This window comes from Myxine glutinosa, chromosome 13 (assembly GCF_964187855.1).
Source record: "Myxine glutinosa chromosome 13, kmMyxGlut1.1, whole genome shotgun sequence".
NCBI lineage: Eukaryota > Metazoa > Chordata > Myxini > Myxiniformes > Myxinidae > Myxine > Myxine glutinosa.
In genome coordinates this window covers 79381918-79403343 of record NC_136273.1, presented here as the reverse complement: position 1 = coordinate 79403343, position 21426 = coordinate 79381918, and the positions used below count along the sequence as shown (strand labels likewise).

Here is a 21426-nt window from a genome sequence, read left to right as displayed (position 1 = left end):
GGTAGAAGTGTGACCTGTGTGAAAGGAGGGGCGCAGGTTTATTGCAACACGAGGAAGATGGACAACATTTGAATTCCTTGCATGTAGATCCAATATACAGGGTGATTCACATACGACGTACTATTTTGTTTTTGAATAACTGTGTTGCGTGAACCGATTTACTTGTAATTTGCAGCACTTAAAGACAAATGTTCCCCATTTATTATGTGAAAATTTCATTAAAAAATAATTGATACAAATTTAGTTATGGGTCTCGATATGGCGGCCATCATTTTCGATCACTCGGAACAGTCTCTGCTTGTATTCGAGCATGGTTTTCTGCCGCATTTCATCAGTGATCTCCCAGAAGGCATTCCTGATGCGGTGCTTGAGTTCCAGCAAGTCTCTTGGTCGAGTCGTGTACACTTTGGACATTGCTTGGCAGCACCCAGCTTCGACCAAACTCTGTTCGAAGACGTCGTTTCACTTCGATTAAGCTTTTTGTGGCCTCATACCAGGTTGCAGCTTTTGCACGCTACTGACTGTTGTAACTTGCCATTCTTGCTGATTTTTTCTTTACATTATGCTGCTAAAAAGTCTAAAGCTGACTCTAAGACCGGTTCCATAATTATCAACGTTTAAGAGCAATTTAATCGACATGTTAATCGACATGTCATGTCATGACATGTTTCCCATCATCAAAAATGATGGCCGCCATATCGAGACCAATAACTAAATTTGTATCAATTATTTTTAAATGAAATTTTCACATAATAAATGGGTAACATTTGTCTATAAGTGCTGCAAATTACAAGTAAATCGGTTCACGCAACACAGTTATTCAAAAACAAAATAGTACGTCGTATGTGAATCACCCTGTATATATAGTTCAGTGACAAGACAGACACTGCACAGATATATATATATATATTAGTCTAGTAGGAAGACTAGGTCCCCCTGCACCCCCCGGAGATATACTTCTAATCAGTGTTTCTAGATTGGAAAAAATGTGTAGAAAATGACTAGCTATGGCCCCAAGCTGAAAAAATGTCCCACATACCATTTTTATGCAAATTACTGCTGCAAATTTTATGCAAAATTATGCAAATTTTATGCAAATTTTTGATGAGGAGTAGAGTTGAGGGGTCTTTGAGGGCTTCATCGAGGTGCTCTCGGTTGCAAGACTGGGTCATTCTGAGAAGCACAGCAGGGTCAGAGATCATGATGTTCTCCTCCTCAGTGAATCTCTCCATCAACAGCCTCTCCATTGCCTCACACACTGTTTTGAGGCAAAAGAGGGACTTTGCGTAGGCCTTTCCACTGAGAACACCTTTGAGAGATCCACTTGTTACTAGTTGTGCCTCAAAGAGAATCTCTGCATATCCAGAACCACGCATCTTGTGTCCAGTGAGCATCCCGATGTAGTTCATGGATGTGTGGAAGGGTCCAATCGTTACTACATGACTAGCAAATTCATTTGGCCAGCTCCAGATGATGGGAAGGGCTTTCATGCAGACACCCAGATCAAATGTATTCAGGACCCATCTCTGACCCACCTCAGCAGTTGCTGCCTCGGAACGCTTCAGTAGCTCACGAACAACTGCGTTGTCTGTGATCGGTCTGTGCCTGGTGCCTGCATGGCATGGCAATGGCCTGCAGCCTGTGCCTGGGCTAGGGGGTTTCACCTCTGCAACTGGTTCTCCCCCACCCAGCAAATCAACAGTCGACTACTGCACGCCTATCCACCAACCGATCACAGACAACGCAGTTGTTCGTGAGCTACTGAAGCGTTCCGAGGCAGCAACTGCTGAGGTGGGTCAGAGATGGGTCCTGAATACATTTGATCTGGGTGTCTGCATGAAAGCCCTTCCCATCATCTGGCGCTGGCCAAATGAATTTGCTAGTCATGTAGTAACGATTGGACCCTTCCACACATCCATGAACTACATCGGGATGCTCACTGGACACAAGATGCGTGGTTCTGGATATGCAGAGATTCTCTTTGAGGCACAACTAGTAACAAGTGGATCTCTCAAAGGTGTTCTCAGTGGAAAGGCCTACGCAAAGTCCCTCTTTTGCCTCAAAACAGTGTGTGAGGCAATGGAGAGGCTGTTGATGGAGAGATTCACTGAGGAGGAGAACATCATGATCTCTGACCCTGCTGTGCTTCTCAGAATGACCCAGTCTTGCAACCGAGAGCACCTCGATGAAGCCCTCAAAGACCCCTCAACTCTACTCCTCATCAAAAATTTGCATAAAATTTGCATAATTTTGCATAAAATTTGCAGCAGTAATTTGCATAAAAATGGTATGTGGGACATTTTTTCAGCTTGGGGCCATAGCTAGTCATTTTCTACACATTTTTCCCAATCTAGAAACACTGATTAGAAGTATATCTCCGGGGGGTGCAGGGGGACCTAGTCTTCCTACTAGACTATATATATATATATATATATATATATATATATATATATATATATATATATATATATATATATATATATATATATATATATATATATATATATATATATATATATATATATATATATAATATCTGTGCAGTGTCTGTCTTGTCACTGAACTAGAATTCAGTGACAAGACAGACACTGAAAGGAGGGCAGTATATATATCAGTGACAAGACAGACACTAAAAGGAGGGCCGTATATATATATTGTTGCGGATACGGGGGTCGGCGCTCCCCTTATCAAGGGGGGGTTAATCCCCTTGTCTTTTAAGCTGGCCGTCCCCCAATCCTGGAAATTATGATGCTCCTCCCGGTCGGAATCAGCTCGGGTGATTGGTCAATGAAGTCCCAAATACCTACGTACTAACCCCGACCGCGAGCAGGGAAATAACTCCCGCCCGAACCATGGATAAGATGGAATATTGCCGAGCGGTTAGCAATCCGCGGTCCGAGCCGTTAACAAATACTACACCCGATTATAGCGGTTTCCAAATCGTGCCACAGGTACTCAATCGAGAAAAGACTAAAGCGATCGAATAAGAGGAAACCAGAGTAAGGGAAGAACAAAGAGTGGATTTATTAATTATGTACAAAACCAAAAGAAGAGGAAACGAAAAGAATGTACAAGAAGAAGAAGAGCAAAAGGACACAGAGCAAGCTTATCTAAACAGTCTTACTTACAACCCCGGACAAACAGACAGACTTACACGGGATGGTAGCTGGTAGGGGAGGAAGGTCCAGGCAGGGAGGCTCCGTCCAGGCTCCGGGTCCGCGGGCGAAGAATGGCAGGCAGCTTCGCGTGTCGTTGGCGCGTGACCGGACCTTACATATGCGAGGGGCTGGAATGCCACGTACGTATAGCGTGCCGAACGCTCTCTCCCGATCAATCAAGGTCCGTATCAAACGGCAGTTCGTATCAAACGATGGTTCCCTGCGCAGCTCGTTGAAACAAGCGCGCCTCCGCGCTGTCCTCTGGATAACGTTACAATCAGACGTCTCCGCGCAGTTCTCTCAATAGCAACGGTCCCCTGCGCAGTTCTGAAAGCAGTCCTCGCGCTTGCGCTTATATAACGCGCTTTGAAATCAATGCGCACTTCATAGAGACATGCCCGCCAGTGAGCTCACCTCAGCCCTGGTTGGATAGCGAGGGCTCACCGGCTCCGCCCTTGACGGCTCGTTGACAGGGCCACGCCTCGTTCTTGGTGCTCCGCCCCCTTCTTCTCCAAGCTTGACCGCGTGCGTAATGGCGTTTGGAGCGAGGCAGCGAACGCTGCTGTGCGAGCAGAGGCGCGTAACACAATTTGGAGAGAGAGGCTGGCAAAATGGACGGAATGGGGCCTATCTTATTTAATTAATGCAACGCAGATTCAACTATTGGGAACACAGCCTTATCTGAAACACATACTAAGGAAATAACTGACAGTCCTATGGTGTTCCTACGTGTTGCATATGGACTAACTATGGGTGCGACCTTTGACCTTTTAAATGATGGAATATTTACAAGAAGTGATTATTTATTTACAAAGTGAGGGGTTCTCAAAACCGCAACTATATATATATATATATATATATATATATATATATATATATATATATATATATATATATACATACAGTGGAACCTTGACTTACGAGTTTAATTCGTTCTGTGACCGAGCTCGTAACTCAATTTGCTCGTTTCTCAAATCAAATTTCCCCATTAAAATGCATTGAAATGCTATTAATCCGTTCCAGCCCGCCAAAAACCACACCAATTTTTTTTTAAATATGCAGTATATATAAAAATATCTCGCGCTTTATATTTCACCTGTATGCAGCATACAAGTTGGCAGGATGGCCTGGACTGGAGGTACGCACACTTGACTCTAAACTGTCCAGCCTGGGTTTGAATCCCGACCCAGCTATAACCTGTCATGTCGGTGTTTCACAGGCAGGGTGATTCATCAATGTGTGTACCGCTAAACTGGGCGCCCCGTTTGCGTCCCATTAGTTGTTGGATGTTAAGGATCTCACCGTGTCTTCCACAAAGAGAAATGTCCGAGCTATCGCCGGCACTCTGAACAAGTTGTGGCCTGGCATGCTCTTCTCCTCTGCCGTTATATACGTCCTCCTCGGCATCTTTTTCCAGAAGAGCCCTGTCTCGTCACAGTTGAAGATTTGCTGGGGGATGTATCGTTCGGCTTCTATCAGTTCGGCAAAAGTTATAATAAAATCTTCAGCTGCCTTCACATCTGCCTCACCAAGTCGACAACACGTACACCTCGCTCATGTTTTTCGACGATTGCGTGTTTTATATCCAAGCACATCATCCTCTTCTTCTTCTCAGTACTGCCCTTGGCACTCAATTACTTAGGACCCATGGTTAAAACTAAGAAATTTTCCAAAATAACCAACATGCGAAAACAAAACAGCAGCGATATACGGCAGATATGCTTGCACGGCAAGATAACCACGTGACCGGAACCCACCTGGTGGCGGCTGGCGTAAGCTCCAAAATAACCAACATGCGAAAACAAAACAGCAGCGATATACGGCAGATATGCTTGCACGGCAAGATAACCACGTGACCGGAACCCACCTGGTGGCGGCTGGCGTAAGCTCCAAAATAACCAACATGCAAAAACAAAACAGCAGCGATATACGGCAGATATGCTTGCACGGCAAGATAACCACGTGACCGGAACCCACCTGGTGGCGGCTGGCGTAAGCTCCAAAATAACCAACATGCGAAAACAAAACAGCAGCGATATACGGCAGATATGCTTGCACGGCAAGATAACCACGTGACCGGAACCCACCTGGTGGCGGCTGGCGTAAGCTCCAAAATAACCAACATGCGAAAACAAAACAGCAGCGATATACGGCAGATATGCTTGCACGGCAAGATAACCACGTGACCGGAACCCACCTGGTGGCGGGTGGCGTAAGCTCGTAACTCAGATCTCGGCTCGCATCTCAAAGCAATAAACCGCCCGAGCGACGGCTCGTATCTCGGAAAACTCATAAGTTGGTGCACTCGTAAGTCAAGGTTCCACTGTATATATATATATATATATATATATATATATATATATATATATATATATATATATATATGTGCAGTGTTTGTCTTGTCACTGAACTACTCCCTCAAACTTTTGTGAAATCGTACCAAACTTCTGGTGTGCACCCATCTCTCCCGTGTGCACAGAGTGTATTTTATTTTTTTTTAGAAAAAAATAAAATGTTTTTTTACTTAAATCTTCAACTTGAATTGTTTATAAAATGTAATATCACGTATATTACAAATACATTTGTGCAAAATTGTTTGTATTATGATTGGTGTAAACCATGACAAAACAGCAACTCAGGAACAGTCATCTATCGATATATCTACATATCTGGGCAGTGTCTGTGTTGTCACTGAACTACTCCCTCAAACTTTTGTTTCCGTGGTTGTGAAGTGTTTTTAATAACGTGGAGCTGAGGTGTTTTGAACTTACGTGGTGGTGAGGTGTTTTGAATTACGTGGTGCTGAGGTGTTTTCAATTATGTGGTGGTGAGGTGTTTTGAATTACGTGGTGGTGAGGTGTTTTGAATTACATGGTGGTGAGGTGTTTTGAATTTCTTGGTGGTGAGGTGTTTTAAATTACTTGGTGGTGAGGTGTTTTGAATTTCTTGGTGGTGAGGTGTTTTAAATTACGTGGTGGTGAGGTGTTTTAAATTACTTGGTGGTGAGGTGTTTTAAATTAGGTGGGCGTGAGGTGTTTTAAATTATGTGTGGTGAGCTGTAATCGTCCCAAACTTCCAGTCTGCACCTACCCCTCCCCGATGTATGTGCTGAGGGGTTCTTTCTTGAAAAAAAAAAAACATTCAACCTAAATCTTCATCCTAAATTGCCTATAAAAATGTAATATCACAAACACAACAAATACATTTGTGCAAAATAATTGTTTGTATTATGATTGCTGTAAATCATGACAACACAGCAACTCAGGTACAGTCATTATCCTCAGCTAAAACAAGCCCGTTCCTCAGTTACAAAGCGTGATGAGGCGAGCGCAGCAAGCTGAGCCAAGCTAGTATATATATATTGTTGCGGATCTCGGGCCCGTCGACGTACAGAGAGGAGTTAAACCCTTTTCCCCCTCGGGCCTTCGAGTCCACGAGGCCGCGACCCACTTTACACTCGTGGGGCGGATTGCGGAGCGATTCCAGCCGCCACCCCTGTAGCGAGCGTGTGGACGGGTATCGGGTGGAATCCCCATGTACCTTCTATACACACGCCGCCACGAGAACGGGGACTGGACCTCGCACGAGTCACGCTGGTCTGATACGCCCGAGCGGTTTGCGTGTCAGTGACTCGTGCCGTTAATTCTTATTGAACCCGATTGAGCGGTTTTATTCGTGCAGTGCGAAGCCAATGGAGGGAAATGACATGAACGGCCAAATGGATGCGAAAGAACACAGGTTTATTATACAATTTATCCAATGATCAGGGCAAAGAGACACAGAGCAGACACTTAATCGTCCTTACTTAATCCCCGGACAAGGGCCCACTCACTCACGCAGGGAAAAGGATGAAGAAGGACTATGCGCTCCAAGCGCGGTCGTTGGCGCCGTTCGCCCCGGTCAGCTCGTTTGGCGTGTCCCTGGGATGTTCGCGGCATGTGCAGGGAGCTCAGGCAAGGAGATCGTTGGCGTCTGTGGCCCCGGGAGGGACCGTCCTCGCAAGCGCTAATAGGCAGCAGAGCGCAGGGCAGGGAGAGTTCGTGCACAGAGAGCCTCGATCACAGAGAGAGTTCCAACCACACCTCTATCACAGAGAGCTAGTTCGGGGGCAGTCTGAGTTCGTGGATCCGGCCCGGGTTTTATAGCCCCTCCCCAGAGTCTCACCCGAATGTTCCAAACTCCCCTGGCCGTCGTTGTTAGCCACTCCCCTTGAGCTTCTAGTGGCTGCTTGCCGCTTACCGGCCACTCCCCTGTAGCTCCTCCCTCGGGCCTTCCAGACTTGTTCCAGGCCCTAGCATATGGTATTCCAGCCCAAAGAGCACATGGTATTCCAGCCCAATGAGCACTGAAGCCTACACTTACTCGCCTGTCTCAACGCATACTAACACAGGAAAGGAGACTATGCTTACATTTAATAGGAAACAACTGAACTAAGCGAGGCTACATGTTGTGGTGCAACTAACTAAGAGGGGGGGGGGGGGGGGGGGTTACCTTTATTCTCTCAACCGCAACAATATATATATGTCGAGCATGTCGAGCATGTCTGGCTCCTCGGGGTGCTTGAGTTTGTTCAGCAAGCCTTTCGCCCGGATCACACGGTTCTTCCGGGTCTTATCGGATATGAACTGCCCTCTTTTCATAACATTGGATTTGTACCTGATGTCTTCGTGCACCACACGTCTGATGGTTGACTCCGAAACATTGAGCTGATTGGCAATGGCCCTCATTGACTTGCCGGGGTTCTCGTTGATGATGCCCTGGACTTGCTGAACAAACTCAAGCACCCCGAGGAGCCCGACATGCTCTGGTTCTTCTCAGATGACAAAAACTTTGTCCAAGATCAAAAGGTAAACAGGAGGAATGACAGATGGCTCTGCGCCAGCCCCACTGAAGTTCCCACTGTTATGCACACCAAATTCTCATCGTCTGTGATGGTCTTTGGGGTCTTGAGCAATGAGGGCCATGTCATGCCTCCTCACTTTTTCCCGCAAAGTCTTAGGATCAATGCAGCAGCCAACATCCAGACATTGGAGACGGTTGTCAAGCCCTGGATCGAGAGAGTTGCTCAGGGGATGCCTTACGTGTTTCAGCAAGACTCTGCTCCCTCTCACACAGCCTGCATGGCCCAGGAGTGGATGGCCGAAAATTTTCATTATCATGTTACCCCTAACATTTGGCCTCCTACCTCTCCTGATTTGAACCCCCTGGACTACTATGTCTGGGGCGTCGTTGAGAGGGATACTAACAAGCATGTCCACAATACCAAGGACTCGTTGATGTCTGCTATTGGGGACGTTATGGCCAACATGAATAAAGATCACCTGAAAAACGCATGTAGTCGTTTCAGAAGCCGTATCGAGGCAGTAATCGAGGCTGATGGCGGTTTTATTGAATAGCCTTTTGCTATGTGTATTTGAGAATATGTGTACCAAATTCTATAACAATATATTGGTTTTTCTAATAAATATTTTTGTTTTCCTTAAATTAAAATTTTGTTTTCAAATAGCTGACGCACCCTGATTATATATACACACATATATATATATACACACACATATATATATATATATATATATATATATATATATATATATATATATATATATATATATATATATATATATATATATATATATACACACACACACACACTGTATATTACATTGTACAAAGGAAGTCGGTAAGTACATTAATCATATTTAGATGTGTTCCAAGTAAATGAACAAGCCTGGTTATGTATATATTTTTCATTTTAGTTCATTGAGACCAGTTCGTTCATTTGATATTGGGATGGCAGCTCGATAAAAAGACAAATCTGCGAAGGACCTTCAATTGATTGTTACTTAGATGCATTTGAGAGAAGTTGTGGCTTGTTGTCTTGTTTCCTCAGCCGGTAAGCTTACTCAAAGTATTGTTTCCTCAATTTCATCACAAAACCATATTGGTTTCACTTTCTTGCCTCCGGTTCTCTTTTCACCCAACGTGCTCTCAATTTCAATCACGCGAAACCACAATTGTAATGTGAGCAAAATTTGCATTAGCGATCAGACTTTTATTTCCTTTAGACAGTTTGGCTGACTTGCAGGAATCTCTTTTGCCACCTTTTGGGTCCCCTTGAACTGAGCCATTCCCAATCTTGGCTTGCAGATTTCCAAGCCAATCAATCATAATTCTAGTACTGATATGTATATGTGGTCTCTTTGTGAAATATATCTATATATAATGGAGGGGAAGTATGTACAGCATGTACGTATCATCTACTCTCCCGAGAGGATTTGACCTCAGAAGCTGAAACTTTCAGCGATCAATGAGGGCACCCTGAAGTTATGCCTTTACAAGATTCATTCGATTGCATCAAGTTTTGGAAAAAAAATAAATGTTGTGGTCTGTCGCTTATACACCACCCAAATAAAGGGATGTGTCAGAAGAACGTATTGCACATTTGGAACAATAATCGCCTGCACGGCATGTACTCTGCTAATATCAACAATGGAGTTAAACTTCATTCAGTGCCAAATCAGACCATTTGATGTGTGCCGCATGTTGTTGTGTTGGACTGTCTGTCTGTTGGAGTAACCATGGGTGGCCACTTGTTGGTGCAGATGGACGTGGGGGTATGTGCTTGTATGGATGTGCAGACGTGGCCAAAAATATTGGCACCCTTCCACTTTTTTTCAAATAATGCACCATTTCTTCCAGAAAAATGTTGAAATTAAAAAATATTTTGGTGTCCACATATGTATTTCCTTGGTTGGCAGTGGAACAAAACAAAAAAGCTGAAAAAAATTACAAAACCTTTGCTTATTCCACACAGAAATCCTACTTTAGAGTTGATAGAAATAATTAGATTTCAAGCAGGCGATTCTCCTTTACTTTGGAATTGAACTCACCTGCGGTGAATTGCAGGTGCCTGCAGTATAAAAATCACTCATTCAACCAGTTTGAATCGAGAAAAGGAGTTGTTTTGCTGTTTTGTGTCAGTGTGTGTACCGCAATGAGCATGAACAAAAGAAAGAAAACCAGAGAATTGTCTGAGAAAGTCAGACACAAGATTGACAATCTCAAGGCTACAAGTCCATCTCCAGAGACCTTGATGTTCCAGTGTATACCGTACACAATGTTATCAGGAAGTTTAAGGCCCATGGCACTGTAGCCAACCTCGCTGAAGGTGGCCGCAAGAGAAAGGTTGATCGAAGATTGCAGCGAAGGATTGCTCGAATGTTGAAGAAAGCACCTCAATCAACTGCCAAACAGATTCAAGCTGACCTTCAGACACAAGGTATGGACAATTTAAACTCGCACCATCTGTCACCTACTAAATGAGAGAGAGAGAGAGAGAGAGAGAGAGAGAGAGAGATAGATAGATAGATAGATATATAGATATATAAGAAAGCCTGACTGGAGTTTCCTTAAACACACCTGAGCAAGCCAAAATCCTTCTGGGAGAATGTCCAGCGGACAGATGCGACCAAATTAGAGCTTCTTTGTAAAGCACATCATCTCTATGTTTGCAGAAAACAAAATTAAGCCTTCAAAGAAAAGAACGCCTTCCCTACAGTCAAACATGGAGGAGGTTCAGTGACGTTTTTGGGTTGCTGTGCTGCCTCTGGCACTGGGTGCCTTGAATGTGTGCATGGGATCATGAAATCAGGAGATTACCAAAGCATTTTGGAGCACAATGTTCAACCCAGTGTCACAAAGCTGGGTCTCTGTCGAGGTCATGGGTCTTACAGCAGGACAATGACCCCAAACACACTTCAAAAAGCACCCAGGAATGGTTCAAGACAAAACGCTGGACTGTTCTAAAGTGGCCAGCAATGAGTCCAGATCTATATCCCATTGAACACCTGTGGGGAGATATGAAAACAGCAGTTGGGAGAAGGCACCCTTCAAATCTGGGAAAACTGGAGCAGTTTGCACAAGAAGAGTGGGCCAAACTGCCAGTAGAGAGGTGTAGGAAGCTCATTCATGGCTATAGGAAGCGCTTCACTGCAGTTATTTTGTCGAAACTCTGTGCTACCAAATATGAAGTCTAGGGTGTCAATAATTTTTTCAATGCCATTTCTTTTTATTTTCTGATTTTAAAGGATATATTAAATTCTGAATCAAAAACAAAGGTTTTGCAATATTAACAGTGAAATAAAAAAAATTGTGGAGACCAAATACTTTCATCAATTTCAACTTATTTTTTGGCGAAAATTGTGAGTTATTTGAAAAAAGTGGCCACGTCTGTATGTATGCATGTGTGTGTGCTTGTGGTTTGCATAGATCGTGCATGTTGTATTCTTATTTCTCATAAGAATTAGGGAGTCTTGCCTTTTTCACCAGAACACCAAACACGTGTCGTATCGAGCACCACCATACCCTCCGAGGTGCCTTTAAACATTTTGCTGTTGTATTAATACGTGCGGCATATGTAATGGAAAATTTTCATTTGATTAAATATCCTCCATTTAACAACATACAGTACTTTGGTTTTCACAATGTTTTGTTGTTGAGCTGCTAGTTGGCTTAACATAATAACTGGTAATTTCCAATAACATTTCTGTTTGTGAATCGCATGCTGAATGCTCAAAACCTCATTGAGTGAAATTACGAGCATGTGACTTGAGGATAAATTTTGACCATTTTGTGTTCCAGACTGGCATATAATTGCTTCAGCACATATTTTGTTTCTTCATGAACACCCTTTAATAAATGGAGGAGGCATCCATGTTATTGGTTGCTCAGAATAATGTTGTGTTGATTGTGAATAGCATTGATATTTCTGTTTTATTTTATCCTTCGATTGCATTGGGATTGGAAGGAGGGAGAGGGGGGTTCTTGACTGCCTCAATGTGTCTATATGTACGTGTACGTGTACGTGTACGTGTTCATATATCTCCATCTCAAATGTCCAATCATGTCTCTCACCTGTAATTTGACAGAGCAACCACTCTGCACTCACCTAATCAAATATTATTTTGCTAGAAGGGCAGAAAGGTTAAAACAAATATAATGTATGTAATGTATGTATATATGTATTAGACAGGCCCAAAAGTATAAAAGTGGGAAATGTCTTTCTCCACAAGGCTACGTTGTCACCTATCAAAATATATTTCTGAATGCAAAATATTGGACAGATTGGACAATATTTAGAGGTTACTACCATTTGAACATTATTTTTATTCATAAATGAAATGAAAATTTTCAATGTTTTACTTCAAAATGCAATGACTTTGCAGCATTATTATGAACAGATGAATTAGAATAAATGTGTCATAGTAGATAATACGACAGCACTGACCCCTCTTTTGTCTGAGAACAAAACATCACAGGCATTATTTATTGATATTCAGAGCCGCTTTGTTGGGAGCGGTCGCGTTTCCCAGTGGATGCTGACAAGATGCAGCAGGTATTGTTTCTGAGTCTCGTCTTTCATCAGCACGATATTGTAGGATGGACAAGCACAACTCCCCATTCAGCACTTTGAGGAGCTTGACCATGGCTTTCAGTGACTGGTACGTGGGGTCCGACAACCAGAGAGCAGGGTGCTTCAACAAGAACGCCTTGGCCTCTTATTGGTCCTTTGTGGTGAGGAGACTGAACATTTTCAATGACTGGCTTGTGATGTATGCCTCCAATGGAGTGCGATGATCAAGCACCTTTCCCTCCAGCTGCTTCAGGGATTTTGGATTCGGGGACATGAGAAGTTGTCTACCATGGCCGTTTTCATCTCCTTGTTGACGCGATTGGCGAAGATTGTGAGGGGCACAAGGTGCTCAGAGAATTACCACAATTGGTGATATATTGCCTTGACTGCTGTCTCCCTGATGGTAAACACAGGGTACTTGTGCAGGAGAGCTAGGAGATTGAAGTCATTGAGTGGAGCATTCTCTGGGAGGGGAGGGGGGGGGGGGCTCATGCCAATAGTGGGCATAGATGAGGGAGACGAAAAGCATAATGTTTGTCAGGCCCGCCGTCTCATGCACTGTTGACTTAATCTGGCCCTGAACAGGAATATCTTCAGCCGAGTAGATGGCCTTGTCCATCCAACGTGCGTTGCGTATCACGCCAGGCATGTAGAAGCATGGTTCTCTGTTGGAGGATCCCCCAAGGAAAACGTGGCAGAGCCGAAGCTCAGCTCTCCATAGTCTGCTCATGAAGTTTTGCTCGTAACCGCATCTGCATAGAATAATATCATCTCCTGTCGCAGGCCATCTGGCATGCCAACAAAGAGCTCCTCACCAGCAGGCTGGAAGAGTCAGCCTTATTGATGTAGCGCCATCTATTCTGGAAGCGTTTGAAGGGCCCCATCTCAGGCTCACTAGTTGCTCCCAGAGCGTCAGACAATACTGCTGACACCATCACTTTGAACACTTGATGTCGGAACGTGATCCAGACAAGTTCCTTATCCAGGACTCCCTCAAGGAGGGTGCAGGCACCAATCCTCAGTCCAGTGTTGGCAGCCATTATGTCGAAGACCAGTCCATGGATCATGGGCTTCATTCTACAGTCCTCCAGTGCATGGAAACAGGCATTGCATTGCTCCTCTCCCATGCTGCAGCTGATATTGAGGACAGCAAGAATTTGCTCGGTCTTACAGTTGCTCCATGATGGCAATGTGATCCACATTCTGGAATATATCTGTCTGCCGATATCTGGAATCAGTTTGGTGTCTCAATGGAGGAGAAGTGGACTGTCCAGCGAGAACGTAGCCTGTTCTGTTGTCGCTACCACCTCATGCGTGTCGACCCGAGCTCACCTAATGGTGTTCCTTGACAGCACAACATCTTCCATTTCATAACCGAGTGCTTGTGTCGTCGTGCTCACAATGAACATGAAATTGCGGTTGAGAAGCTTCACTCGGTTTAGTGCGGCAGCCACTTCCTTCGTCACAATGATCTGCTTTGACTTCTTGGACTGAGATTGACTGGATGTTGATAGAGCTAGGAAGCCATCATCAGACTCCTCTGATGTGGCACTGCTCGAGTTTTGAGCCATAGCGGAGCTGGATAGGAGAACCATGCCAGCCTGCTGGACACTTACTATGCACGTCTCCTTTTGTGCAGTGGCCTGGTCACTCCTGATGCATGTCTGGTCAGTTGATTCTGCTGCTTGTTGCTTGCGTACTTCTTGTGCCATTACCTCAAGCCGTTCTCTGCTGTCTGTACACACACACACACACACACACACACACACACACACACACACACACACACACACACACACACACACATATATATATATATATATATATATATATATATATATATATATATTCCCAGGCAGGGTGATGCGTCAATGTGTGTGCCATCCCTCCGATGGAGGTTAATTTGGGCGTGTGGGGGGGAGGGGGGGCTGCAAACCTCACGTGGGGGCCCCTGCAAACCTCATGTGGGGGCCCCTGCAAACCTCACGTGGGGGGCCTTTCTATTGGAGGGCTAATAATATGGTGACAGATCTTCAAGCGAAGAATTGATTCATACCTCGGTTCCAGAGGAGGTTAGCAAAGTATTAGATTGACCAGTACCGTCTGTCTCTGCGTGTGTCTGTCTTTCCACACCATCATGGGTAATGTATTGTCATATCTCGGCTATGCCTGTACCAATTATAACCAAACTTGATAGGATAGTAGTATGGGTTAACCAGAGTGTGATATGTGGCCAACAATGAACGAAGTCAAATGTCAAGGTCATCAAAGGGTGAAAATCACATTTCTACCAATAACTGTGGAATGAATCATCAGAGAAAGAAGTGGGTTTTTGCATTAAGGCACATCAAATCTATGAATTAAGGCACATCAAATCAAATCTGACTGAGGAATTGACTGTCAGGTTCCATTGGGATATGAAAATAAAATTTTGACCTTAAACATCACAATGACCAAAAATGCAAACATTTAAAAAAATCTTTATATCTCAGAAACAGAGCTGCATAAATCCTTCAAAATTAGTTTGTGGAACCCTCTTAAAAACCCCAATCAATCGCTAAAATATAATGATGAGAGGAGAAATTCCGACAGGAAAAATGACCGTTTATTTGAATTTCACGATGGAAAGAGCAAATGCAGATCTGATGATTTCTGAATATATCTATATGCACATAGCTCTGGGAATAATGACCCGATCTGCCGATCACCAACAAACTGGGCACATATGTAGTACAGACTGAACAGACAAAAATGACGAATTCCTGCAACTAAAGGTCAAAGAAAACTCGAAAACAGAACAAAGTGAATGTCACATCATTCCGAAAAGTGCCCAAAAATGTAATTATTTTGAAGTATTACGTGGTGGAATTTGTCTATTATGGGTTTAAATTCTTCAGATATTCACTGAGGGGATCCAGAGAAGAGCATCAAACATGTATGAGTCATGGAGTCAAAATATGACACACACACACACACACACACACACACACACACACACACACACACACAACAATCATTGATGCTTTACAATTCCACCCTTCTACTTTTCCTGGATGGAAAATCGTAAGTAATGTCATCATAATTCAGTCTTCGTCCTAAGTCCTTCTCGCTTAAGATGATGTCCAGGTGTGACAGTCTGTCCTGTGACATTGTAAAGCACAAGTAACTCTTTTTGAGCTTCAGCTTTGTGAAAGAGCATTCTGCAGATGCAACAGCATCGTCAGTAAAACCCTCAGAGCCACGTGTACATTTGGATAAGTGTCAATGAGGGAGTTTTTAGTTATATAGCTCAGTGTTGCAAGTGGAGAACATCTTTCTTGCACTGAGTTGCGTGGAAGCTTGAGTTCTTCTGGTAGCTCGATGGGTTCCAAATCGCTTGAATTGTAATCAGTTAACCGGATATGTAGGTCGTTACAGCTTTTTCTAAGATCATTGTCACTTAAAGCTTTCGTGGCTGCGATGTCAAATAGAAAGTTGAATGGCTGTAGGATGTAGCGCATCTGCTCAAATGTACTGTCCAGTGCAGTCAGACAAACATCAATAACCCTGCAGAAAGAAAATCAACTTTGAACTTTGTCTGTTGGTCTCAAACTGGTTCATCTGCAGACTCATAAGAAAAGTAACGTTTATTGCTAACCTTGCGAGTGTCGCGAAACGTTGTTCTTGCCTCCACTAGCAGCGCAAGACACTTGGCAGTATCCATGGCCTGATCAAATCCAGAATCGCGATAGTTCACCAAGTGAGCATGACATGCCTGGATTGGGTCCAATGCACCATCAACTGCATGTCTTTTGACTGCAATACCTTGCTGACTCGGTTGATCTGTACAAGTATATCGTACCAGATGACCAGACATATGAGAAATCTGAAAGTCCCCACTTCCTTCACTAGGCCCATTGCTTTGCTCTCGCATTTAGCATCCTTTCCTTTGGCAGTGTCAGCCAAACTCAGTAGAGCAGCCTTTACCTTCTGCAGCTGATAGCGCACGACCTTCACAGCCTCAGTTTTACATTCCCATCGCGTTTCAGAAAGTGATTTCACAGAAATGGAGATGTGTTCCCTTAAAATGTCCCATCTTTGTGTCGAAGCCGCAAAAAGCATGTAGAGCTGTTGCATGAAGCCGAAAAATGATATTGATACTACTGAGCACTGAGCAGCATCTGAAACCACAAGGTTGAGACAATGAGCACTGTAGGGGACATAAAATTCCAAAGTGTTCATCTGCAGAATCTGAGCCTGAACGCCAGAACGTTTCCCTTTCATGTTGCTGCCGTTGTCGTACCCTTGGCCTCTGTAGTCAGACAAAGGCAGACCAAAGCCGTCCGATATTTCCAATAACTTCTCCGTTAGTTTCATGCCGGTCGTGTCTTTCATAACAAAAAATGAGAGGAAATGTTCACATATTTCAGAAGCCTCTCCATGTTGCACATGAACGAGGTGGATGATGACTGAAAGTTGCTCTTGGTGGCCGATATCTGGGGTGCAATCAAGCAACTAGTAAGTTGAAACACGTGCAAGTATTTTACTTCTGATTTTATTGGCTAATAGTCCAAGCAACTCGTTCTGAATATCAGTACTCAGATAGTTATCTCGTACTTCCCCGGTTGATGATCTTCCAATATACTCCTGCATGACTGGGTCAAATCGAGCCATCAACTCCAACTGCCTAAGAAAATTACCATTGTTCGGCTCGTAGAGGCCTTTCGATGATCCAAGGAATGCCAGATTTCTCTCAGATAAAAAAATGAACAATCACAATCAAACACTCAAGGACGTTTCTCCAATATTTTTTCTCCAGGTCTATCAAACTCTGAAGCTTATCATCGAGAGTCTTTCCGGCTTTTAACCTTGCATCCAATTCCTTCCAATTCTGCATGCAAGCTGTGAGGTGCGGTGAGGTTTCATGTCGGGACAATGTTTTTGACAAATCTTTCCAGGCTGAAAGACGATCACGAGTGAGATGTATGGTGACATTTCCAAAAAGCTTACAACAGAAGTGGTGCACAGTGTCAGCTGCTATAGAATATATTAGCCATGTGCTCCCGATTCGTTCACCATTTTTGAGCTTTCTATAATAATTTTCAGCTGAGAATCTATTCACATCGTTTTTTGGAAAATCGTGCACTTTCACATGCTTTGGATCGAACTTGACAATGGCAGAAATTGTCACCTGGTCCAGCACTTGAGGCCACTCTGAAGAGTCAGCAAAATTTTTGACAAAATCCACAGACTGCTCACCTCCAACTGATTCTTTCTCTGCCTGTCCAGGCATCTGCTCTTCCATTAAAAGTGTTGTGTCTTCATCCATGTCCCCAGAATTCCTATGTTGCACCTGGCGCTGGAGCTGTGACGTTGAGTCAAATGTGCTGTGCTGCGCTCTGGGTGGTTTGATGGTTTCATGAGAAATTTCTCAAGACAGCCTCTCAATTTTGTTCCTCCAACCTTCGACGCCTCTTGCTTTTTTATTTTTGCTGCTCCAGATTCATAATGTCTCGGACCTCGGTTTCTGTGCCTATCACTGTTCATTATTGCCAGGATAGCTTATGTGAGCCTAATGCCGTGCATGTTAAGAAAGAAGATAACGCTGACTCACATACTAAATAAAGGTACTTCCGCAAGATGGAGGAAATGACGTAAAATCGAGTAAATTATTCATAGTAAATTTCATTCGATTTACTTTGAGGTCGTTGGAAAGCTATTTAACAAGTAATAAAAACTTTTTTTTTTAAATGAAAAAGGATGTAGGGATGTTACTGGAAAAAGTATGGAAACGAAGAAATGATCGATTATACTTGGAAAGAAATTAATGTCTGTTTAAACACAAAGATACAGGTTTCTATTTTAAAAGTCCGTCTATCTTTCTGAATTGGATGAAGAAAATTTTTAACGTATGGCAGCAGGAACCATTTAAGATTTTAGAATAAAGCGTGACGGACACGGAAGGAGCACATAAACAACAACAACTCTGCCACGGAAGGTGCGGTTTTTTCCCGTGTTACACTGTATTTTTCATCCTCATTGAGAATTAAGATTTAGATAGGTATGCCATGTGGTTGTGAAGTGGAACATAAGGTCTTTGATTAAACCCATCACTGAAGTGATTGGGAGCCGGTAGGCATGCAGGATAGTGTTATTGGAAACGTCTATGTTGCACAACTGGACTTTAAAGAAAGATCCTTTAGCTGATGTGGGTGGCCCCTATTTTTGGGTGGCCCCCAGCGGCTGCGGGCTCCGCGGGTGCCTAACGGAGGCTCTGGACGGCACAATCGCTTGCGCCAAGCGCAAAGTGAGTTTAGGCAATTTGTTGACTCTGTCTGTCCACAGACATCAGCCTGTGATCGAGGAACTACTTTATTTCAATTGGATATTTATATGTTTTGAACACTTTAGAAGACAAACCTGCATTCTAGCAGTACATTGGCTCTGAATTTGGCAAATTGTATGAAATCTCGTCCTAATCACGCATCCACAAAGTGAGATAATATTTTAAATCTATCTGTCTGCCTGTCTGGTAGTCAAACAAGAATAAAAATAATTCCAAACAGGAAACACCGTTTTTAGGGACATCATAATGGACACAAGCAGACATGAATAACTTAAAATTTAACGTATTAATTAAGGTGGTGTAAAAGATGGTCCATCAACGGTGGTAAACTTCTGGAATTTTTGTTTTTTCTACAGCCTTTAAAACCTTTATTTTATTTCAATTGAATGATAATTGTATACCTGAATACTATGAAAACACAAATCAGCTTGTTGGCACTTCCAAAACCCTCCAGTTTAACAGTTCTGTACTTTGACAAAATATTACACCATTTTACGCCATCTCGACCAATCAAATTTGCAATTGTATTTCTTTGCCAAATTTTCCGCTCATGCTTTCAGCATTGGGGAATATTAAGATTCTGAAAATTGTTACTCGTATGAAATATAGATTGTGCTCAGAAATTCAAAGCAAGAGTTTAAAAGACCCTTCCCACGTCCTTTTTCTCAAGACTGCGTGTGGTAAGGTGTTCTATGAACTCTCTATTTGGTTTTGTCATGTTTGGCACAGTCATGGATATTGATTGTGGAGTGATTGTCACATTGGTGCATGGCTGTGGGGTTAGTGGTGCAGTGATGGATATTGGTTGTGGAGCGACTGGTGCAGTAATGGATATTGGTTGTGGAGCGAGTGGTGCAGTAATGGATATTGGTTGTGGAGCGAGTGGTGCAGTGATGGATATTGGTTGTGGAGCGAGTGGTGCAGTGATGGATTTTGGTTGTTGTGCAGTGCAGATATTGGTTGTGGAGTGACTGGTGCAGTTATGGATTTTGGTTGTTATGCAGTGCAGATATTGGTTGTGGAGTGACTGGTGCAGTTATGGATATTGATTATGGTGCAGTGTGGATATTGGTTGTGGTTCAGTAATGGATATTGGTTGTGGAGTGACTGGTGCAGTTATGGATATTGATTGTGGTGCAGTGCGGATGTTGGTTGTGGTTCAGTAATGGATATTGGTTGTGGAGTGACTGGTGCAGTTAAGGATATTGATTGTGGTGCAGTGCAGATATTGGTTGTGGTTCAGTAATGGATATTGGTTGTGGAATGACGAGTTCGGTTATGGATTTTGTTTGTGGTTCAGTAATGGATATTGGTTGTGGTGCGAGTGGTGCAGTCTATTGTATCGTGATACTGCACTTTGCTTGATATTTCAGCCTTGCTTTTTAAAGTACTGACTCGTGAAGTGTGGGTGTTTCAGGTGGTTATGGTTGTGGTGGAGGAATGGCAGGGCAGGTGCAGGCCAATGTCGAGGTGTCCGTGGAGCTTCTCAAGTTCTACAACGTGGACCTCTTTCAGCGAGGGTATGATGTGTTTTAACATTTGGATAACTGCAGAAATTTCTGCAGATGTTTTATTTTTTGGACTTTTAATTCATTTTCACTGCTCACTCATTCTGCACAACAAATGTAAAAGTTGTACTACATAGTGCTTTGCACGGACCTGCTGCTTCTCCAGAGATAATCCTTGTAGTGTAGCAGCATAGCAAACCTGTTGTGCATTTTGTGATACAAGCACCAAATTTGGTACACTAGTAGACTATCATATTATGAAAAGATCTGGATATTGGGCCATCTCAGATTCAGAGATTTGATTTTTGCAAGATTTCGATTCGATTGGGATCGAAGAGAACACCTTCTTCGTCTTCTGTACAGTGAAGTTGCCAGCCCTGAATTCTCTGGCTACATCTGGGTGCTTCATTGGGAGTGCAACCGTGTCCCTCAGGTGAACAGGGACCCACCTGGCATAGTGTGTGTGGTCTAAGGCATGGAACCATGGGACCAGTTCCGTCAGGGCATCAAGGTACGTCGTGAATGAAGCCTGCCGCAGAGAACGCACGTAGACCAGTACCAACATCTCTAGTTCCAGCACAGTTGCCCAGTACTGAAAGTTGGGAATGTCTTCTCCTCTCTGGTGACACCAGTCTTCGAACTCAGGCAGGTCTTCTGCATCTTCAGCATATGTCATACAGTGGCGTTCATACGCACGGTGTTGCAGGATGTGCAGTGCCGCTGCAGTGATTTGATGAGCTCTTCTTGTGCGGGTGACGTGGGCAGCTCGCAGGAAGGAGTCGGCCGTCCCTGGCGTTGCAATCTCAGCTTGCAAATCTGCAAAATCTTGCAAAAATCAAATCTCTGAATCTGAGATGGCCCAATATCCAGATCTTTTCATAATATGATAGTCTACTAGTGTGCCAAATTTGGTGCTTGTATGACAAAATGCACAATTCTTTTGAATATTTGGGCTAAGCCGCCCCACTATTGTGTTGGCCACTCGCAGGATACCTGTCGCAAGCTAAGCGTGCTCTCGCATGA

At 43.5% G+C, this 21426-nt stretch overlaps 1 protein-coding gene across 2 annotated transcripts in view; it reads left to right on the top strand.

Annotated features, from left to right (window-relative positions):
* Window positions 1–21426, top strand: part of FAM135A (family with sequence similarity 135 member A) — a 141166-nt gene that overhangs the window by 3081 nt on the left and 116659 nt on the right. For both annotated transcript variants that reach the window (XM_078767679.1, XM_078767680.1), the window contains exon 2: window positions 20313–20415. In XM_078767679.1, the coding sequence (XP_078623805.1) occupies window positions 20336–20415 (80 nt within the window). In that variant the 5' untranslated portion in view covers window positions 20313–20335. The remainder of the gene's footprint in view (window positions 1–20312; window positions 20416–21426) is intronic.